Source organism: Lithobates pipiens, unplaced genomic scaffold (assembly GCF_037356315.1).
Source record: "Lithobates pipiens isolate NorthernLeopardFrog02 unplaced genomic scaffold, aLitPip1_a1.2 Scaffold_28, whole genome shotgun sequence".
In the NCBI taxonomy this organism is placed as follows: Eukaryota; Metazoa; Chordata; class Amphibia; order Anura; family Ranidae; genus Lithobates; species Lithobates pipiens.
In genome coordinates this window covers 92,324,603-92,343,627 of record NW_027507789.1, presented here as the reverse complement: position 1 = coordinate 92,343,627, position 19,025 = coordinate 92,324,603, and the positions used below count along the sequence as shown (strand labels likewise).

The 19,025-nt window shown below is 45.5% G+C and overlaps 2 protein-coding genes across 2 annotated transcripts in view; both read left to right on the top strand.

The window, feature by feature from the left end:
- Positions 1–19,025, top strand: part of STAC2 (SH3 and cysteine rich domain 2) — a 1,207,844-nt gene that overhangs the window by 722,549 nt on the left and 466,270 nt on the right. The window contains exons 6-8 of the mRNA XM_077459468.1: positions 340–412; positions 549–595; positions 669–772. Coding sequence (XP_077315594.1) covers positions 340–412; positions 549–595; positions 669–772 — 224 coding nt within the window. The remainder of the gene's footprint in view (positions 1–339; positions 413–548; positions 596–668; positions 773–19,025) is intronic.
- Positions 11,664–13,292, top strand: LOC143935527 (uncharacterized). The gene is made up of 3 exons (XM_077459469.1): positions 11,664–12,445; positions 12,801–12,929; positions 13,023–13,292. Exons 1-3 carry the CDS (start codon positions 12,103–12,105, stop codon positions 13,154–13,156), a joined length of 606 nt encoding a protein of 201 aa, XP_077315595.1. The 5' UTR covers positions 11,664–12,102; the 3' UTR covers positions 13,157–13,292.

The window sequence follows — 19,025 nt, the reverse complement described above, 5'->3', positions numbered from 1 at the left end:
AGGTTACTGGAGGGATGGCAGCCGACGGTCTTACAAACAGGAAATCACCAGGCAATAACAGTTTTTCAGCAAGTTCAGCAAGCTATTGCAGAGGAACTACAGAGCTCAGAAGAACATGGCTGATAGAGTTGGTGAAGGTAGATCAGCAACAAAAACATGGGGAAAAGTTTTTGCCCAGAGATCTGCTTTAAATGTATGGTGTAATAAATTATCTTTTTGATTTGCTGACCCTATATTCTTTTAGAATCAATCAGCAATACGATAGTTTATATAAAATCATTTTGTGTGTAACCTCAGCAACACTGCCTGCTGCTTTTCAAAATGCCAATAATTTTGCAGAGTGAGAAAGAGGAAAGAGCGGAGGACCCAGAAGGTAGCATCCAAAGCAGTGAAGACAGCCCAAGTCACCCAGGTGGGAGTGATATCCCCAGTATCATCCATGTATCATCCATGCTTCAAATTCTCCCTATCTTTCTCTTTCACCTTGTCTATTCAATGCCTTCAAATTTTTCTCTCTGTGAACTTATTGATCTCTTCATTCCTCTCAGTGTTTGCAGATGAGGCTAGCATAAGTGAAGATACATGCAGCATGTCGGTGAGTAATTGTCAGGTAAAAGTGATTTCATACTACAGATTCATCCAATTTACCTGCATGTCTGTGTACACAGAGCTTGGTGTTAGCTGGCAAGACAAGAAAGGAGATATCTCCCATGTATTGCTATGTGGCTCTATACAAGTTCCTACCTCAAGAGATCAATGACCTTCCTCTGCAGTAAGTACCTGATATTGTGTCTTTCATGTCTGTAATTTAACCACTGAATCCTCAAATGATCCTTTGTCCTAATGTGTACTTCAACTCATCAACATCTTGCTGCTTTGTAGCCATCCATATTGTACTGGCTTACCTGTAGCAAGTGCCATTCAGAAATAAAACTGACACTGACTGAAATAGAGAGACCAACCGTTCTAAACAAGTTTGTATAATTAATAGATACTGATGTTATCAATAGTATGCTTCTTGAGGGCAGGGACTTATGTGAAAGTATAATATATATGTAAAGCTCTGCGTAAATTGATGGTACCTGAAATAAATAAATAAATAGTACACATATTTCTGAATTCTTGAAGCTGAATGCATGGCATTATTTGAATTGCATGCTAAACCCAGCCATACATGGTTTAAAATTTGTCCGGTCTCTGCTGAGCCGGATAAATTTTGATCCATGTATGGACAGGCTGATTGTACACCGATTGACTTGGGTACAACCAACCTGTCAGATATTTGGCATGTGATTACTGCCAGTGGCTATAGCCGTTTGCAATAATCATTATGTTCTGTGACTGGGAATGCTCCCCACTCCCCACTTCCCCGCCGGCAGAACACAATAGTGATGTAGGAGTCATTCCTCCATCAACATTGAATCAAGTGAATTCGAAATCCTGTGGGGTGTCTATCTTAATAACAAGACAGATACCATGGAAGGAACAAGGGGTATATACTGATGAGGAACGTCGCCTCCTGATAGTGAACGGTACCTTGGGCTGTCAAAAAGTGACATTGGTAAATCTATATTTGCCAAATGAAGATCAAGTAACCTCTCTAGAAACCTATTTACAGATTGTACAACAACATAAAGAGGGAATACTAGTGTTAGGAGGTGACCTAAATATGGCTTTGGATCCAATAAAAGATACATCAAAAGTCTCATCTCATCTATTATATGTCAAATTAAGGAAAGTAAAGAGAATGATGCAAGAATTGCAGCTGATTGATAGCTGGAGGGCTGTCCATACACAGAGCAGAGACTATACATTTTTTTTTTTTTTTTTGACAGTCAGGAGTGCTTTATTGAAGGAAATTTTACAGTACAGATTGTAAGAAATACAGACACATTACATGCAACACTGCATGTCATCTCATACTCAAATACCAGTAACAAGACATACTCCAACTAGAGTGGCTGCGATTCCGGACTACCTATACCCAATGTCATAGCCCAATGAGAGTGAGAACAAGTTGCAAAGTTAGCTAGATAAAAACCTAACTAGATGTGGTGGCAGTATAGAGTGGGCCCAGGCCATAATCATAAAAAAAGGGGGGGTGGCCGAGGGATGCAGATGGGAAGCACAGTAAATGATAAATACTAAACGAGAGGCACAGGAGGAAGGTCAGGGGGGAGGGGGGGAAGAGGACACCCACCCCAACTCCAAACTAAAAAACACTAACCCTCCATCCAAGACGACCAGACCTTTTCAAATTTCCAAGGACAACCCCGGTTAATGTATGTTATTTTATAAAGCGGTAGAGCGGCATTTAATCTGTTTTCCCAGGAGGACACCGAGGGGAGCATTGAAGAGGACCACCTACTCAATATTTCTTTTTTAGCATAGAACAGAAGATAAAAGATCAACAATTTACTATGATGAGATCTCTGCTCATTGTCCATAAGCCCAACAAAGCCAACTCGGGCACCATGGGAACAGAGAGCTCAAGACGGGTATTCATGTGTTCAAATATCCCTGACCAAAAAACCGACAGAGCCGGACACGTCCAGAACATGTGCAGGAAAGTGTCCGGCTCCCTTCTACACCTCGGGCACTGCGAGTCTCTATTGGGGTACATCCTCGCCAGTCGCACCGGCGTGTAGTACACTCTATGGAGAAATTTCGTCTGTATAAGTTTGTCTCCTGCAGAGATAACCTGCCTAGGGCCCCTATCCAGACAGTCCTCCCAATCCTCTCTATCCAAATCAGGAATGTCTTCCCTCTCACATGCTCCAGAGCCTATCCAATTTACCCAAATCTATGGGAAGCAAGATGGAGTACAGGGCAGACAATGGCTTGACCAGATCGTCACCCGACAGCAGATCCTCAACCGGATCCGCTTGAAGTACCGGTGGTATGGGATACTGGGCCCTAGCTACGTGCCTAAGCTGGGCGTATCTAAAGTACATCCAAGCAGGTAAGTTGTACTTCTTGGTCAATTGAGGAAGTGTCAATAGGACTCCTGACGGTATAATATGCTTCAGGGTCTTTATGCCAAACCGCTCCCAGACCCGTGGGTCTGGCATGGACCGAAAATTGGGTAGGTTTGAGTTGCCCCATAAGGGTTGATCCAGAGACCAGTGCCCATCCCGAAAAAATCTGCGTCTCGCCGCCACCCACACTCTGAGTGTCGCCCTAGTAGAGCCGGGAAGATTCCTGTAGACCCTTGCCCCCCTGTACACTAAATTTTGTAGAACCGGTATTGAGCTCATTCCCGCCGCCTCCACTCGCACCGCAGCGTTGGACCGCTCAGAACGGAGCCACCAGTAAACCGTAACCATCATCGCCGCCCAATAGTACACTTTAAAGTTTGGCAAGGCCAAACCACCCAACCCGATGGGCCACTTCAGAGTGGATCTAGCCAAATGTGGCACCGACCCATTCCAAATAAAAGTGGCTATGCACTTGTCTACCTCCCGAAAAAAGACCGTCAGAATCCAGACCGGACTGTTTCTAAAGAAGTAATTAAATCTGGGCAGAACACACATTTTGATAAGATTAATCCGGCCAATCAAATTCAATGGTAGCCCAGCCCAGGACTGACAGCGTTCCTTCAGGAACTGGAGCAGGGGGAGGACATTTAAGTCTGGATCAATTTGGAGATGATCGAAGACAGGCGAGTGGCCAAAATCTTTGCCAAAATTTTCACGTCAACATTTAGTAACAAGATTGGCCTATATGAGGCACACTCCTGTGGGTCCTTGCCGGGTTTAGGTATGAGTACAATTACCGCCTCCTCCATGGACCTAGGCAATGCATCTGCCTCCACAAGCCCAGAAAACAGGGCCCCCAGCCTAGGTGCAAGGAGATCAGCGTGCTGGGTATAGAATTCGGTGGGCAGACCATCCGACCCGGGGGTCTTCCCTGCTTGCAAACTCCCCATTGCAGCCTGGACCTCTTTAAGCGTTATGTCCCTCTCTAGTTCTAGAGTCTCCTCAGCAGTCAGAGTAGGGAAGGGAATACTATTCAGATATGTCTGTAAGTCATCCGGTGAGTAATGAGCCCTAGAGGAGTACATCCCCCGAAAGTACTCTACAAACTCAGCATTAACACCCCCAGGGAAAGTCACCAATTGTCCCTGAGCACCCCGAACACAGGCAATGTGAGAGGAAACGACCTGAGCCCTAGCAAGCCAAGCCAGCATTCTACCATCTTATTGCCGTGTTCGAATACCCTCTGCCTGGAAAACAACATATCTTTCCTCGTCTGCTCCACATTGTGAAGGGATAAGTCCCGCAGCGCCCTCTGCCACTCACTGTAAGCAGAGTCACTGGGAGATTGAATATAGGACTCCTCACATTTAGACGCCCTCTCCTCCAATGCCTCCCGCGAAACAGCCGCCTCCCTCTGAACCGCTGATATATGAGAGATGTACTCCCCCCTAACCACTGATTTAAAAGCTTCCCACCCCGTATGGACATCCGTAGAGTCCCCATTTGTGGCCCAATAATTACATATAGCCTCCATAATCGGCTCCTGCAATCTACCATCCACCGCCCAGAACCTAGACAGATGCCAAAGTCTCAAACCCGAAGCTCTTTCCATAGATAAAGTAAGTTGCAAAGGAGCATGGTCTGATATCCCTCGTGGCAGGTGTTCCTCCCCCCTCACCCATTTCAATGCCCCACCAGAGGCATATGCTAGATCTATGCGGGACAATGCCCTGTGAGAGGCTGAATGACATGTAAATTGCCACATCTGTGAGGCCAAAGGTATCCGCCCAACTCTGTAAAGCCGACGAGGGCCGGGTCACCACCCGCAGTCTGTCCATACTCTGTGACGGTGCCAAATTAAAATCCCCAAATAAAAAAAATTCCTGAGTGCCATATCCCATAACAATGTGCATGATATCATACAGTACTTGTACATCCGCCGGGGGGGAAGGTATAACCCCACCAGCACAATTTGTTTCTCATGCATTACCATATGTAATATGACATATCTGCCCCCAGGGTCTGTCCGGACATCCAACATCTGCAAGGGGAGAGACCTGCCGACCAAAACACTTACCCCCCTAGCATAGCCAGAGTAGGTGGAATGATAGTGGGAGCCCACCCAGGCCCTCCTAAGACCAAGTATTTTATTACCTAACAGATGCGTCTCTTGCAAAATACATATCCGAGGATTGTACCTCTGCAAATACTTGAACACTGGAGAGCGCTTAGTAGCCGAGTTCAATCCCCTGACATTCCAGGAAATTTATTGAAATATTCGCCATGACTTACTAGTTATTAAAATTCTTATGGTCCGCATGTCCCCCCCCCCCCACCAATCTCCCGCAGGCACCCCCCACCCGATACATGGGCCTAAACAAAACCCCCCCCCCAGGGCTAGCAGTAGAGATAACATTAGGCATAAGATATATAACCAAAACATCTTGCAGCTATAGTGACACAAAGACTCCTGACTCAAAAACTGATAGCAAACAAACATCCCCAAATTCTGCAAGGGCAGAAACTGTAACCCCCCTCCCCACACCCCCCTCAACCTCAAGAGGTGTTACAGACCCCAAACCCCAACCATAACAACAAAGAGTAAGTGATTAAGGGAGTGTCAACTATGTGCAACTGGCACGTGCAACTGATCGATAGAGATGCTGGTGCTTAGCAAGCAACCTCAGTCTCCTGGGTGATCCCAGGGGCACAATAACTTTTCGGTCACCCCTCCAACTCGGAGACCCCCACCCCAGGCTCCCCCATCTGATATAACATAAACAAGCCCAGAATAAACAAAAAAAAAAGATACACATCAAGTCCCCCCCCCAGCAAGTCCCATATATGTATAGTCACTTCCACGCCAGGAGGGCAAAAAGGGCAAAAAAAACCTCCGACCTCTAGATTCCCAATACAAGAGGCCAACCACCCGTCAGACAACCCGCCCCCAGTCCACATCCTCCCCATCCCGATCCAGCCGAGGGGGGGGGGACCCGGAGACAATAGTGATAAAGCAAAAAAAAAATAACTCCAGCTGCAATACCTCCACCGCCCCACATCAATGTCTGTTTTCACAGAGCCAACGTCAATCCGGATCCAAAGTCCCTCGGACTCTAAAAGAAAAGAACCAGGACATCCATGTATCCCCCAGAGAGATCAGTCCAACCCCGCAACTGTAATTGTAAATGGGGGGGGGTTAAAATGATAAAAGAAGTAAATAGTAAAATAAGCTAACATGGGCTAACAGCAGCAGGGGGGGCGCACAGAGCATCCAATAAAGTAAATAATAAAGGGGCAGCAAGTAACTCGTCCGGCTTCCTCAGTGGGGAGGCAGCGACTCCAGCCATGTCGCCGCATCCCGAGGGGTGTTAAAAAAATATCACTGTTTCACCGTCCTGGACCCTCAGCTTTGCAGGAAAACGGACACTGTACTTTATATTCCGTGCTCTCAGCCACGCTTTAACTTGGTCGAAGGATCTACGAAGTTTCTGTGTCTCCATGGAGTAATCCAGGAAAAAAAGTAAACTGTCATTCTGATATTTCAGCTCGCCCGCCCTGCGAGACACTCGGAGGATCTCATCCCGCTCTCCGAAATTAAGCATCCGGAAGATCAGCGTACGCAGGCGGGCGGCAGGTGGTCCAGGGACCGGGGGGATCCGCTGAGAGCGCTCCACCGTGAAATACGGGGAGAACTGCGCCTCCGGCAGCAAACTCTTCAGCAGCTTCTCCACAAACACGGTCGGATTCCTTCCCTCCACGCCCTCCGCCATACCGACCAGCCAAAGGTTATTCCTTCGGTTTCTATTTTCGGTGTCGTCCACTTTATATTCCAAAGCGCGGACCTTCGTCTGCAGGGTACGGATGGATGGTGTGTGATCCTGGACCGTATCCTCTGTGTGGCCCGCTCTCTGCTCCACTTCCGAGACCCGAGAACGGAGCTTGTCCAAATCTTGCCGAACAAGTCCCACGCCTAGCTGCACCGCTTCAATCTTACTCGTGAGAGTAGCTTGGCAGGTAGCGATCGCTGCCATCACGTCCTGGAATCCTGGCTGAGTCTCCTCCGATCGCTCCTCCATTGCGGTCTGCATCACCATATTACGTGCCTTTCCAGCAGGAACCGGCACGTGCGGGGCCTCCTTCGGGGTAACAACCTCCGAGCCAGGTGGGAAATAAAGCTTTTTTCCCCTACGTCTGGTCTTGTAGGACATCTAGGGCAGCTCGGGAGCAGCTCGGGGTCTTTTAAAAAGTAAATGGTGCTTTAAATAAGAGGATTAATGTCGGATCACCAGCAGAGCTCTAGACCACGCGTCCTCTCAGTTCGCCATCCAGGCCACGCCCCCGAGACTATACATTTTTTTTGGCAAAATATAAATCTTACTCTAGAATTGATTACATTCTAATCTCCCAGAATGTGATTACATCCCTAGTGGAAGCCTCAATTGGCCTATTTACATTATCAGATCACGCCCCGACGAGCTGTGTGATAGTTAGGGGAGGCGGAATCAAGGGAATGACAATGGAAGTTAAATGAAACATTACTGAAGGACAATGAATATAAGGAAAAATTAGAACAAGAACTGGATGTTTTTTTCGCAACAAATAAAATAGGAGAAACAACACCTTTCTGTATATGGGAAACACACAAATGTGTTATGAGAGGAATATTTATTTCTCTGGGAGCACATAGAAGACACAGATTGAATGAAACGATCGATAACTTGCTTAAAGATATAAGGGCACTAGAAATAGTACATAAAAAATCACAAGCAGTAGAACAGAAATTAGACGGTTTGCGTGAAAAATTAAATCTCCAACTAATAGAAAAAGTGAAAGCAAAGTTAACTCGAGAGAAGCAGAGATTTTATGAATTTGGGAATAAACCAGGGAGTTAATTGGCTCTGAGATTTATGGAAGCCTACAATTCAACACGTGAAGGGAAGCAAATTCCAACAGAAATGTTACTGGCGCATATAACAGTAATACCAAAAGAAGGAAAGGATCCCTCTGTGTCCCAGCTACTGACCTATTTCGCTGCTGAACGTGGAACTTAAATTGTTCACAAAGATATTAGCTATGAGATTGATAAATTTGATTCCGGAACTAATACACCCAGATCAAGTGGGGTTTATCCCAGGGAGAGAAGGAAGAGAAAATACACAACGAGTGGTGAACACAATTTACCTGGTACAAAAACTGCATAAGTCAATGGTGATAGTATCTGCGGATGCAGAAAAAGCATTTGATCGGGTAGAATGGATATTCTTAAAAGCGCTACTACAGAATATAGGCCTGGGAGAGGAGATGCTGAGATGGATCCTTAACTTATATTCAAAACCAAGTGCTAGGGTGAAAGTGAATAATAGATTATCAGAGCCATTCTCCATCTTAAATGGAACAATCTCAAGGGGGTAAAAATAAAAAAAATGAAGATCAGAAGTTGGCAGCTTATGCAGATGATTTGATTTTTTTTGTAACTGCCCCAATTACATCTCTCCCGTCTTTATTAATGAGAATATGGGAAAATATCTAACATCATTAAATTATGGAAAATCAAAAGCAATGGGGGTAGAGATAGATTCGTCTCATCTACAAGCGATATCCACACAATTTGATTTTAGATGGAAAAATTCATATATAAGTTATTTGGGAACAAAAATGTCAAAAAATCTAAATGAACTGTTTGAACTTAACTATATCCCATTGGTAAGACAGATTAAAAGTGATCTTCAAAAATGGGACAAAGAGATTTTTACGTGGTTTGGGAGAACCTATATTATTAAGATGAATGTGATGCCAAGACTTCTATATTTAATACAAACTATACCAATTACGATCCCCCCAAGCTTTTTTAAGGATCTTAGATCAAGATTTATGAAGTTCATCTGGGTCGGGAAACCAGCAAGAGTACTTTTGAGATATCTTAGTACTCCCCAAAGGAAAAGGAGGGATAGGACTCCCAGATCCAATAAAATATCAGGAAGCTACACATTTAGCTAGAGTAGTGGAATGATGTAGGCTCAAAAATTAAAAACTGTGGATACAGGCAGAACAAGCAGTGATAGATATCCCATTGGAAGGACTAGTGTGGATCCCAGATACAGAAGTGCCAGCAGGAGTGAGAAAACATCCAACATTAAGCGAGACATTACGAACAACTAAAAGAGTATTTAGAAAAACATCTATCTCAAGAAATCCCAGTCCGCTCCTTCCCATCCTGGGTACCCCGGCATTTCAACCGGGAATAACGGATCCAAAATTCAAAACAATGCGAGACAGAGGTATGAGCAGAATTTGTCATTTCTCGGTAGGAAATCGGTTAATGACAAAAAAAGATATTGAAAAAGAAATAACATCCGAGTTAGATCCCTTCAGAATGAGGCAATTAGAAGCCTTTATTAGATCTAAATCAAAAGTATATGTAGAAATAAAGGCACTGACTGAGTTTGAAGAGATTTGTTTGAAAGGAGATGTACTGAGACATTTTATGTCTTATTTTTATAGTATGTTAATAGAACAGAAGACTCCACAAGAACTTCCCTGTAGCGGCACTTTGCGGGCAGTTTTAACCCTTTTTCGGCAGCTAGCGGGCGCATCCCGCTGCTAAAAAAAAGCATTTTTTTTAACGGCGCTTTACCGCCGACGCCCGCACCGCCCCAGTGTGAAAGGGGCCTAAGCCCTTGTACACACAGTCAGATATTCCGACGGAAAATGTCCGATCGGACCATGTTGTCGGATAATCCGACCGTGTGTGGGCTCCATCGGACTGTTTCCGTTGGAATATCCGACCGACAAAGTTTGAGAGCTGGCTATAAAATTTTCTGACATGATCCGATGCGCGTCAGTTCCAATCGTGTGTAGCCTAGTCCGACGGACAACGTTCCACGCATGCTCAGAATAAATTCTGAGACGGAAGTGCTCGGTCAGGTAAAACTACCATTCGTAATCGATATAGCACATTCGTCACGCTGCAATGTTAAAAATTCTTTAATGCAGCGCTTTTTCTTTAGAATGCTACAAGAATGAAGTTGTTTTGCTGCTCATATTCACACACTTCTCCAAAACATATTTCTTTATTCTTTTTCCTCATTTCATGAATACAATATTTTAATCGTCACATCTCCCCAATCATTTTTTTTTTTGTTTTGTTTTAAATTTTGTGGTTGTTTTTTTTAATCAAGATCTCCTTTTTTGACAGTTTGCTCATCTTTGGAATTTTTTTTGGTGTGTTTTGTGTGTCAACTTACCACAGCACCATTTATTATCTTTTTATTTTGTTTTCTTTTTTAATCTCTAGGAGGTTGTTTGGTGATGGTTCCCCTTGTTATTAATTTGACTTTGTATTTTTGAAATGTACCTGCCTACTCACAAACAAACTGTCCTTTTTGAAGTAAAACACATAGGCAAGTATTTCTTGAACCCAAAAAAAACTTTATTTAGGTGTCAGAAACAAATAAAGAGGGAGGCAGCGCTGGAGAAACTGGGGAGATTAGCGAAGCCTTTGGCCCCCAGGGCACACATCAACTATTTAAATGCAAAAATTGGTGGCCTGAGGAATACATATTTGAGGGAGAACAGTCTGGTTCTGAAGTCCAAGAAATTAGAGCAGCAGCAGATGACATCTATGTCCCCAGGCTGTGGTCCTACAAGAGCATGCATCTTCTGTCAGACCAGACTGAACCCAGGCCATCACTCTCTGGTCTTCCTTCCACGCTTCCTTCCAGGCTGTGGCTGTGGTGCTGGAGGTGTGAAAGAAGGAGGAGGAGCATGGTCCAAATCACACAAGTGTGTTGTTTGTGTGATTTTGCCCAACAACCCCTTATTGAGTGTGTGGATAATGAGCTCCTCACACATAAGGTGTTGCCCCTCATCCATTTGCTGGAGTTTGCAGGCAGCCAAGGTGGCAAAGGCCTCTTGATATGTGGGGGTGGCTGAAGCCTCCCAAATTAGCTTCAGAGCCGACTCCTCCACATCCCCCCCCCTTCTGGCCCTTTTGGGTGGAAGGCGGAAGGGAGGGACCCAGGATTGAGGGAGGGACCCGGCTCCTAGGCCTGCCCACCTCTTGGCTGCCACTTACCCCTGCCTCCTCCTGGCTGCCACGTTACACAGCCACCTCCTGGCTGCTGCATTCCACACCCTCCTCCTGACTGAGGTCTTCCTGTGTATGAAAAAAGGACCTAGTTTTAGTTTTTGGTTCATCAAACACACACAATTTTCAGCTCTTGACTGTTGCAAATTGTTAACAAATAGAAAAGACTATCATTATGAGCCCAGCATTTTTCATTCTTGGCCCAAATGTTTTGGCCACTACTGTCTATTGATATGTGAATCACTTTCTAAAATCAGCAATTAGTGAGCAAAAATCAAGCTAACATCATTCGTTTTTACTCCAAAAACAATGTAGAACAATACTATACCTGGCTCAAGCTGGGCTCCTCCAGTTTTTCCTGTCTGGAAGGCCCAGGTTGGGCGTCGGAAGACTCAGCAGGGGTGGAATGAAGCGTAGAAGGGAGCGTGGAAGGAAGAGTAGAGAGGGATTCCCTGAACTCAGCCTGGTCTGACAGAAACTGCATCCTCTCATAGTTCCACAGCCTGGGGACATAAACTTCATCTGTTGCTGCTCCAGTTTTCATGGACTCCAGCACCTTCTTGCACTCCCTCAGATATGTACTCCTCAGACCACCAATTTTTGTTCTTAAATAGGTGATGTCTGCCCTGGGGACCACGGCTTTACAAACTCCAGCAGTTTCTCCATCGCTGCCTGCCTCTTTAATTTGTTGCTGTAGTGGGGATGTGTAGCTTGCCAAAGACAGGGCAGCTCCCTGTACTTGTCGATGAACAGGGGGAGAAAGCTGTGGTCATTAAACCCATCCATAGTATCTGCAAGACACAACACAAGACAAACCCTAATGTCAGGCTAAACTCCTAATCTTGTCCCAATACAGGCCTCAATCTAGAAGCAGTATAGGCTAGTGATGTACCAAGTTAAAATTGTACCTTTGTTTGAACGATCAGTGAGTCAGCTTCTCCCTCTGCTCACAGATCGTATATACGACACACACCCGCCCCTGACATTCTTTCTAGTCTATTCCCTGCCCCTTCTCTTTTGGCGCAGTGGGGAGAGCACATGGCAGAAACACAGCAGGGGCATGATCAGAATTTTACTAATGAGGAGGAGGACGAGGAAAGTCTGGAGCCTGAAACATCCCGATTCCGGAGAAGATTTAAGGCCTCAAATATGTCTTTTGGAGAGATGGTGGACATAGTGAAGAGGAACGACTATGATGGGAAGTATGGACCTTACCCAAACCCAAATGTCAGAAAGGCCAAGATCATGACTAAAGTTGTGAAGAGTCTTCAGAAGAATTTTGGGGTACGACGATCCAAGGATCAACTAAGGAAACGCTGGTCAGACCTGAAACTGAGGGAGCACGATCAGTACAGAAGGATCAAGCGAGTTCTTCAAAAAAGTAAGTAGTTGCCGTGTGTTCATATTATTATAATTGCTTGCATACTGCTCCATGTGCTTTGATTTAATGTTGTACAGATTAAAATGGCCACTTTCATGTTCATGGGTTCAAACGTTGGTAATAAATATCGTTCGTTAGCCCACTCCAAAAATGATGTTTTGCCAAGTTGCACTTGACTACATTTGTTCACACAGCAGGTAAGTATTCCAGCTTTAGAAAGTGTCAAAAATAATGTTTTCACCTTTGAACTCTGCCAAAAAACACAATTGTAAGACACTTCCAAGCAATGTTTCATATTCCTATTTCTGCCCTCAAATATCTGTGTGCTAAGTATTCCTTTTTTACATTCTCATAGGGGAGAGAAGACTCGGGACGTCTAAGGACACCAGGGACCCCACACCTCCCAAAGAAGGGGAAATACCAACACCAGAAGCAGAGGAGGAGGAGGAGGAAGGAGAGATTGACGAAATTGGCACCACAACAGGTGAGGGTCGGAGACCACAGCTTCTGGTAAGCTAATCAATGTATGCCTGCATATTTATAATACATGGTGTGTTTTTTTTTGGTTTCTTTTTAGGTGATGTGGATGTTGTGGAAGAAGAATTGCATTTTACCAGTGAAAGTGCCCAGATCCTCATTGGGGAGATCATGAGGTGCAATCGCGATTTAGAGAATATCCAGAAAAACATCAATGATGTTCAGAAAAAATGAAGAACGTCATTGATGTTTTAGGGAGAGTCTGAAACACCCAAAACTAGCTAGCATCCATTTTAATTTTTCAAAAACACTTTTATATTTTTAGAAAAGCCAAATTTTGAAGATGCACACAGTGTGTCAACATGTACTATCTCCCATCATAGGGGATCAATGTACACGTTTTGTGGGTGCAACCCCTTCCTTGCTACTAAAGTGGCTGAGATGAAGGGGTTACACCCCCAAAACACGTACATTGATACCCTATGATGGGAGATAGCACATGTTGACATTGGGCATGGGAACAGGAGGAAACTGGCCACTTTTTGATTCTCAATTTGTGTGCATCTTCCAAATTTGGCTTTTCCAGGGGTGACACCCCATCTGATGAAGGCAATATCAGCACAGTTTGTATATACTCATGTCTGATATTGTCTTCACTTTTCAAAGTTGAACTTTGTAAGTTCCTGTGTTCTGTATGTTATACTTTGATACATGCCGGTTTACAAAAAAATGGCAAGTTAGAAAATTGTTACCAAAAATAATGTTTTATATACACCAAATATGTTGGTTTGTTGTAAAACCCTTTTCTAAACGCACATGTGAATGTGCTTTGAGTAAAAAGTTAAATTGTCAACAATGTGTGGCTTCCTTTTTCAATGCGCAAAAGCAGTATTTGTAGAAAAGTTGTTGTTTTCTGTGGCAATGGGTGGTATTTACTAAAGGCAAATCCATTTTGCACTCCAAGTGCAGTTTCAGGTGCACTTGTAGTGCATAGACACCCACAGTGATGTTTAAATTTCCCCAATCACCATTTTCATGACCCCACATATTTCTGCCATGGAGCAGAAATATATATATATATGGTCAGTAATGCACTACATATATTAACAACAAAAACAAGGTGTGTGTGTAGCAGACCCCCAACATAATAAGATTATCTGAAGAAGAGACTATCACCTCATCTCACTCTGAAATTGGGTTTGCACTGTTGTAGAAAAAGGCCCAAAAAACCCCAAATAAAACCTAGGATATACCTAAAACAAAACCAAGTAGTAAATGAAAACATAGATTATTGGAGTTTCACATTTTTTTTTTATAAAAAAATGCCTCTCAGACATTGTCTGGCATATCAATGGCCCCCCTACCCACAAAGTACTCCACATATCTTGATCTGACCTCACGGGTGCTTTGGGGGGGCAAGCCAGGACAACCAGCTTCAAGGGCCGTCAGATTGACATTTTGAGGCATGTCTGCATCAGGCCCAACTGAGGCCACATAGTTTGCTGAGTGTTTTTCAAAAAATTGTGCAGAATGCAGCACGAAAGCACAATATGATCGAGTTTATATTCCGCCATGTGGATTGGAGTCAAAAATAGGCGGAACCGGCTGGCCATTATCCCGAAAGTGTTGTCCACTACTCTTCTGGCTCTGGCCAGCCACAAATTAAAGATCCTCTGATCCGGGGTGAGGGTCCTCATCGGGAAAGGCCGCATCAGATGTTTTGCCAGAGCAAACGCCTCATCCGTGACGAAAACAAAGGGGAGTCCTTCGACATTCTCCTCTGGAGGTGGCAAGCCCAGTCTGCCACTCTGGAGACGCCAGTATAACTCCGTCCATCCGACATAAGGCCATTTTTCCCCACGTCCACATACAGGAAGTCATATGTCGCTGACACCACCGCCAACATCACAATACTATTATACCCCTTGTAATTATAATAGTAGGACCCCAAGTTGGGGGGTGGGACGATGCGGACGTGTTTCCCTTCAATTGCACCTCCACAATTAGGAAAGTCCCAACGGCTGGCAAAGTGGGAGGCCACAATCTGCCATTACTGTGGCGTTAAAGGAAACTGTGGAGTCAAATAAGAAAAAAAAATGATTTTGCACATCAACATTGCAAGCGGATTAGACACAAACATGTATGACCAAGTTCAGTATAACATTTTTGGAAATGAGTATTTAAAGCCAAAAGTATAAGGTCCCCTTATCAGATTCCTCACCCCCCCCCCCCCCCATCTGATGGCCCATTGCAAAAAATTAGTGGGAGGGGTGTTTTGGACCCTCTCCACTTCATTGAGAGCTGAATGCATAAATAATGTGTGATACTTTGGCCAGCCCCTTCTTAATTACACTATTGGCAGCCCACCGGACGGGTAAGAAGTGTCATAATACAAAAAAAAGGAACAAATGGAAGCACATTTTGACATTCTGCTATTACCTATCAAGATAATAATAGGAGAAAAAAAAACATTAAACGGTAGCATTTGAAAGTATTGAGGCAGGTCCTTGCACTACATGCTTTGGTGAATTTATCCATAAATCTGACCAGAAAAAAGGTAGGTATAGTGTGTATTGGGTTTGGCAAAGTCAGCAGATAGAGGATTGCTATCAGCTGACCTAGCAGTTGGGTGGAGGGGAGTTCCTAATGAGTTTGGCCCACCAAAAAAAAAAACTCTGGCACTCTGCATTTAAGCACATAAATAACATTTGTACACATTTTAGTGGGTGTTTAGGGGAAAGCAATACTATGGAGCTGACAAAATACATTGTGACTAGGCTATGGGTTTATGGGCCCAAAAGAGCATGCTGGGGAAGTTAGTGAAGGCAAATATGCATGAAAGACAAAAAAGGAACTTGAAAAGCTTCCAGCATGCATGAGGACAAAGGGGCACAGCATATAAATTACAGCATATTGCAATCATGGTAATTAGGGAATGAGGAAAGAAATCCAATACATTAGCAAATAGTGATGGACAAACTTCAGACGGGACGTTTCGTGAACGCGAACCGCGAACGCGGCCAAAAGTTTGCGAACCGCAAAGTTCGTGGCGGCCCCCATTGACTTTAATGGCAAACGAACCTTAAAAACCTCCAGATCATATTTTTAGCCACAAAATACTTACTAGCTGTGCACACATAGTCCCACAACATGGACACTGACATAACAGTGCCAGTGTCCCAGTGTGCCAACCTGTGCTTGAGCCCGACCCTTACCCCCACCTATGCAGGGCTCCACTGCGGTGGTCCGGAGGTGTCAGTCCAGTGCTGATCCTCAGCCACGGTGCTGGCAATGCCTGCTGATTGGCTTCTCCGCTGCTATCTCCCTCACTGTCTGAAACCAGCACCGCAATAGAGACTGAGCACTGACACCAGCACCGTGATAGAGAGCACTGACACCAGCATTGTGATAGAGAGCACTGACATCAGCACCATGATAGAGAGCACTGACACCAGCACCATGATAGAGAGCACTGACACCAGCACCGAGATAGAGAGCACTGACACCAGCACAGTGATAGAGAGCACTGACACCAGCACCGTGATAGAGAGCACTGACACCAGCACCGTGATAGAGAGCACTGACACGAGACCAGCACCAAGATAGAGAGCACTGAGACCACACCAGCACCAAGATAGAGAGCACTGAGACCACACCAGCACTGAGATAGAGAGCACTGACACCACACCAGCACCGTGATGGAGAGCACTGACACCAGCACCGTGATATAGAGCACTGAGACCACACCAGCACCGAGATAGAGAGCACTGACAACACACCAGCACCGAGATAGAGAGCACTGACAACACACCAGCACCGTGATAGAGAGCACTGAGACCACACCAGCACCGTGATAGAGAGCACTGAGACCACACCAGCACCGAGATAGAGAGCACTGACACCACACCAGCACCGAGATAGAGAGCACTGAGACCACACCAGCACTGAGATAGAGAGAGAGAGCACTGAGACCACACCAGCACCGTGATAGAGAGCACTGAGACCACACCAGCACCGAGATAGAGAGCACTGACACCACACCAGCACCGAGATAGAGAGCACTGAGACCACACCAGCACTGAGATAGAGAGAGAGCACTGAGACCACACCAGCACCGAGATAGAGAGCACTTACACCACACCAGCACCGAGATAGAGAGCACTGACACCACACCAGCACCGAGATAGAGAGCACTGACACCACACCAGCACTGAGATAGAGAGCACTGACACCACACCAGCACCGTGATAGAGAGCACTGACAGCAGCACTGATACCAGCAACTCGCTGCGGGACCCAAAAATATGACACCACTCAACCTCTTCAAACGGGGGTACGGGCATATACTACGGTGTGCTTTATTTGTACAAGGAAGTGAGCCAAAGGTAGAAAAAAGGTCAGTGTGCTTTGATTAAATAAATCATTTAAAGAGTTATGCATATACATGGTCTACTGGTCACATGTTTTGAATTCCTCTGAGATCCATGCCTCATTCATTTTTATAAATGTCAGGTAGTCCAACACTGTCATGAGCTAGGCGAGTGCGCTTATCGGTCACGATCCCCCCCTGCTGCGCTGAACGTCCTTTCGGACAGGACACTGAACGAGGGGCAAGCCAACAGTTCCATTGCAAATTGGGAAAGCTCTGGCCAGAGGTCAAGCCTGCCCACCCAGTAGTCCAGGGGTTCATCACTCCTCAGAGCATCCACATCGGCCGTTAACCCGATTTAGTCGGAAACCTGATGGTCTAGGCGTTCCCTGATGCTGGATCTGGATGACACCTGTCGATGGGTTGGCTGAAAGAATGACCTCATATCAAAAGTCACCAACACATCTTGAAACCACCCACTTCTTGCAGGCGCTGTTGGATTGGTACCCTCAACTCTTTCTCTGGGAGTGGCAATTCCTCCTCTGCCAGCGCACGCAAAAGCAGAATGCAGCAGTTGTCGAAGCAAGGTCTGTAATTGCTCCATTCTGACAGCCCTCTGTGATGGTGGTAACATTTCTGCCATTTTGTTTGTACTGGGGGTCTAAGTACGTTGCCACCCAGTACTGGTCCTTGACCTCTATGCTTTTGATATGGGGGTCCCTGTTAAAACACTGGAGCATGAAGGCCCCCATTTGCACTAAACTGGAAGTGGTGTGGTGGCCTGGCTCCTCTTCATCAAGCAGGATAAAGTCGTCCTCCTCGTTCTCCTCTCCCCATCTACGCACAACAACAGGGATCCCAGAAAGGTTTAAAGCATGCTCTTCTTGCTCCTCCTCATCCGACCCAGCACCATCCTCCTCTGACTCCTCTTTAGACTCCTGTTGTTGACTTGTCTCAGATAGAGTAGCCCCGCCTGGGAATTTATCCAGCATTGCGACGTCCTCATCTTCCTGCTCCTGCTCCTCCACGGCTTGATCAATGACACGACGCAATGCACGCTCCATAAAGAAGGCATAAGGTACGATGTCACTGATGGCGCCATGGCTGTGACTGACCAGTTTGGTGATCTCATCAAATGGCCGCAGAAATCTGCATGCGTCACGTATGAGCAGCCACTGGCGCGGTGAAAAAAAAACCAAGCTCCCCAGAACCTGTTCTTCTGCAGAGTTCATACAGGTAGTCGTTAACTGCACGTTTCTGCTGGAGCAGCCTATCAAGCATATAGAATGTTGAGTTCCATCGCATTGGGCAATCTCAAATAAGACGTCTGACCGGCAGATTGTGTCGCCGCTGAATGTCAGCAAGGCGAGCAATGGCCGTGTAAGATCTTCTGAAATGGGCCGAGATTTTCTTTGCCTGCCACAAGATGTCCTGGACCCCAGGGTATTTGACAATGAATCGCTGCACGACCAAGTTTAAGACGTGTGCCATGCATGGCACGTGCGTAATTTTGCCCTGTTTCAATGTGCTAAGCAGATTGGCACCGTTGCCACACACCACTTTACCAACTGTCAAATTGAGTGGTGTTAGCCACTGATCTGCCTGTGAACGCAAAGCTGAAAGGAGTGCAGGGCCAGTGTGGCTCTTGGCTTCCAGGCACAACAGATGCAGCACAGCATGGCAATGTCTCACCTGGCATGTCAAATAGGTTCTGGGGAGCTTGGACGGCACAGTG

What these genes read in the sequence shown, in the direction of transcription:
- LOC143935527 (XM_077459469.1), top strand. Translation starts at nt 12,103, where the DNA reads ATGGCAGAAACACAGCAGGGGCATGATCAGAATTTTACTAATGAGGAG. An exon ending in CAAGCGAGTTCTTCAAAAAA is followed by an intron (nt 12,446 to 12,800) that starts GTAAGTAGTTGC and finishes ACATTCTCATAG; the next exon opens with GGGAGAGAAGACTCGGGACG. An exon ending in CGAAATTGGCACCACAACAG is followed by an intron (nt 12,930 to 13,022) that starts GTGAGGGTCGGA and finishes GTTTCTTTTTAG; the next exon opens with GTGATGTGGATGTTGTGGAA.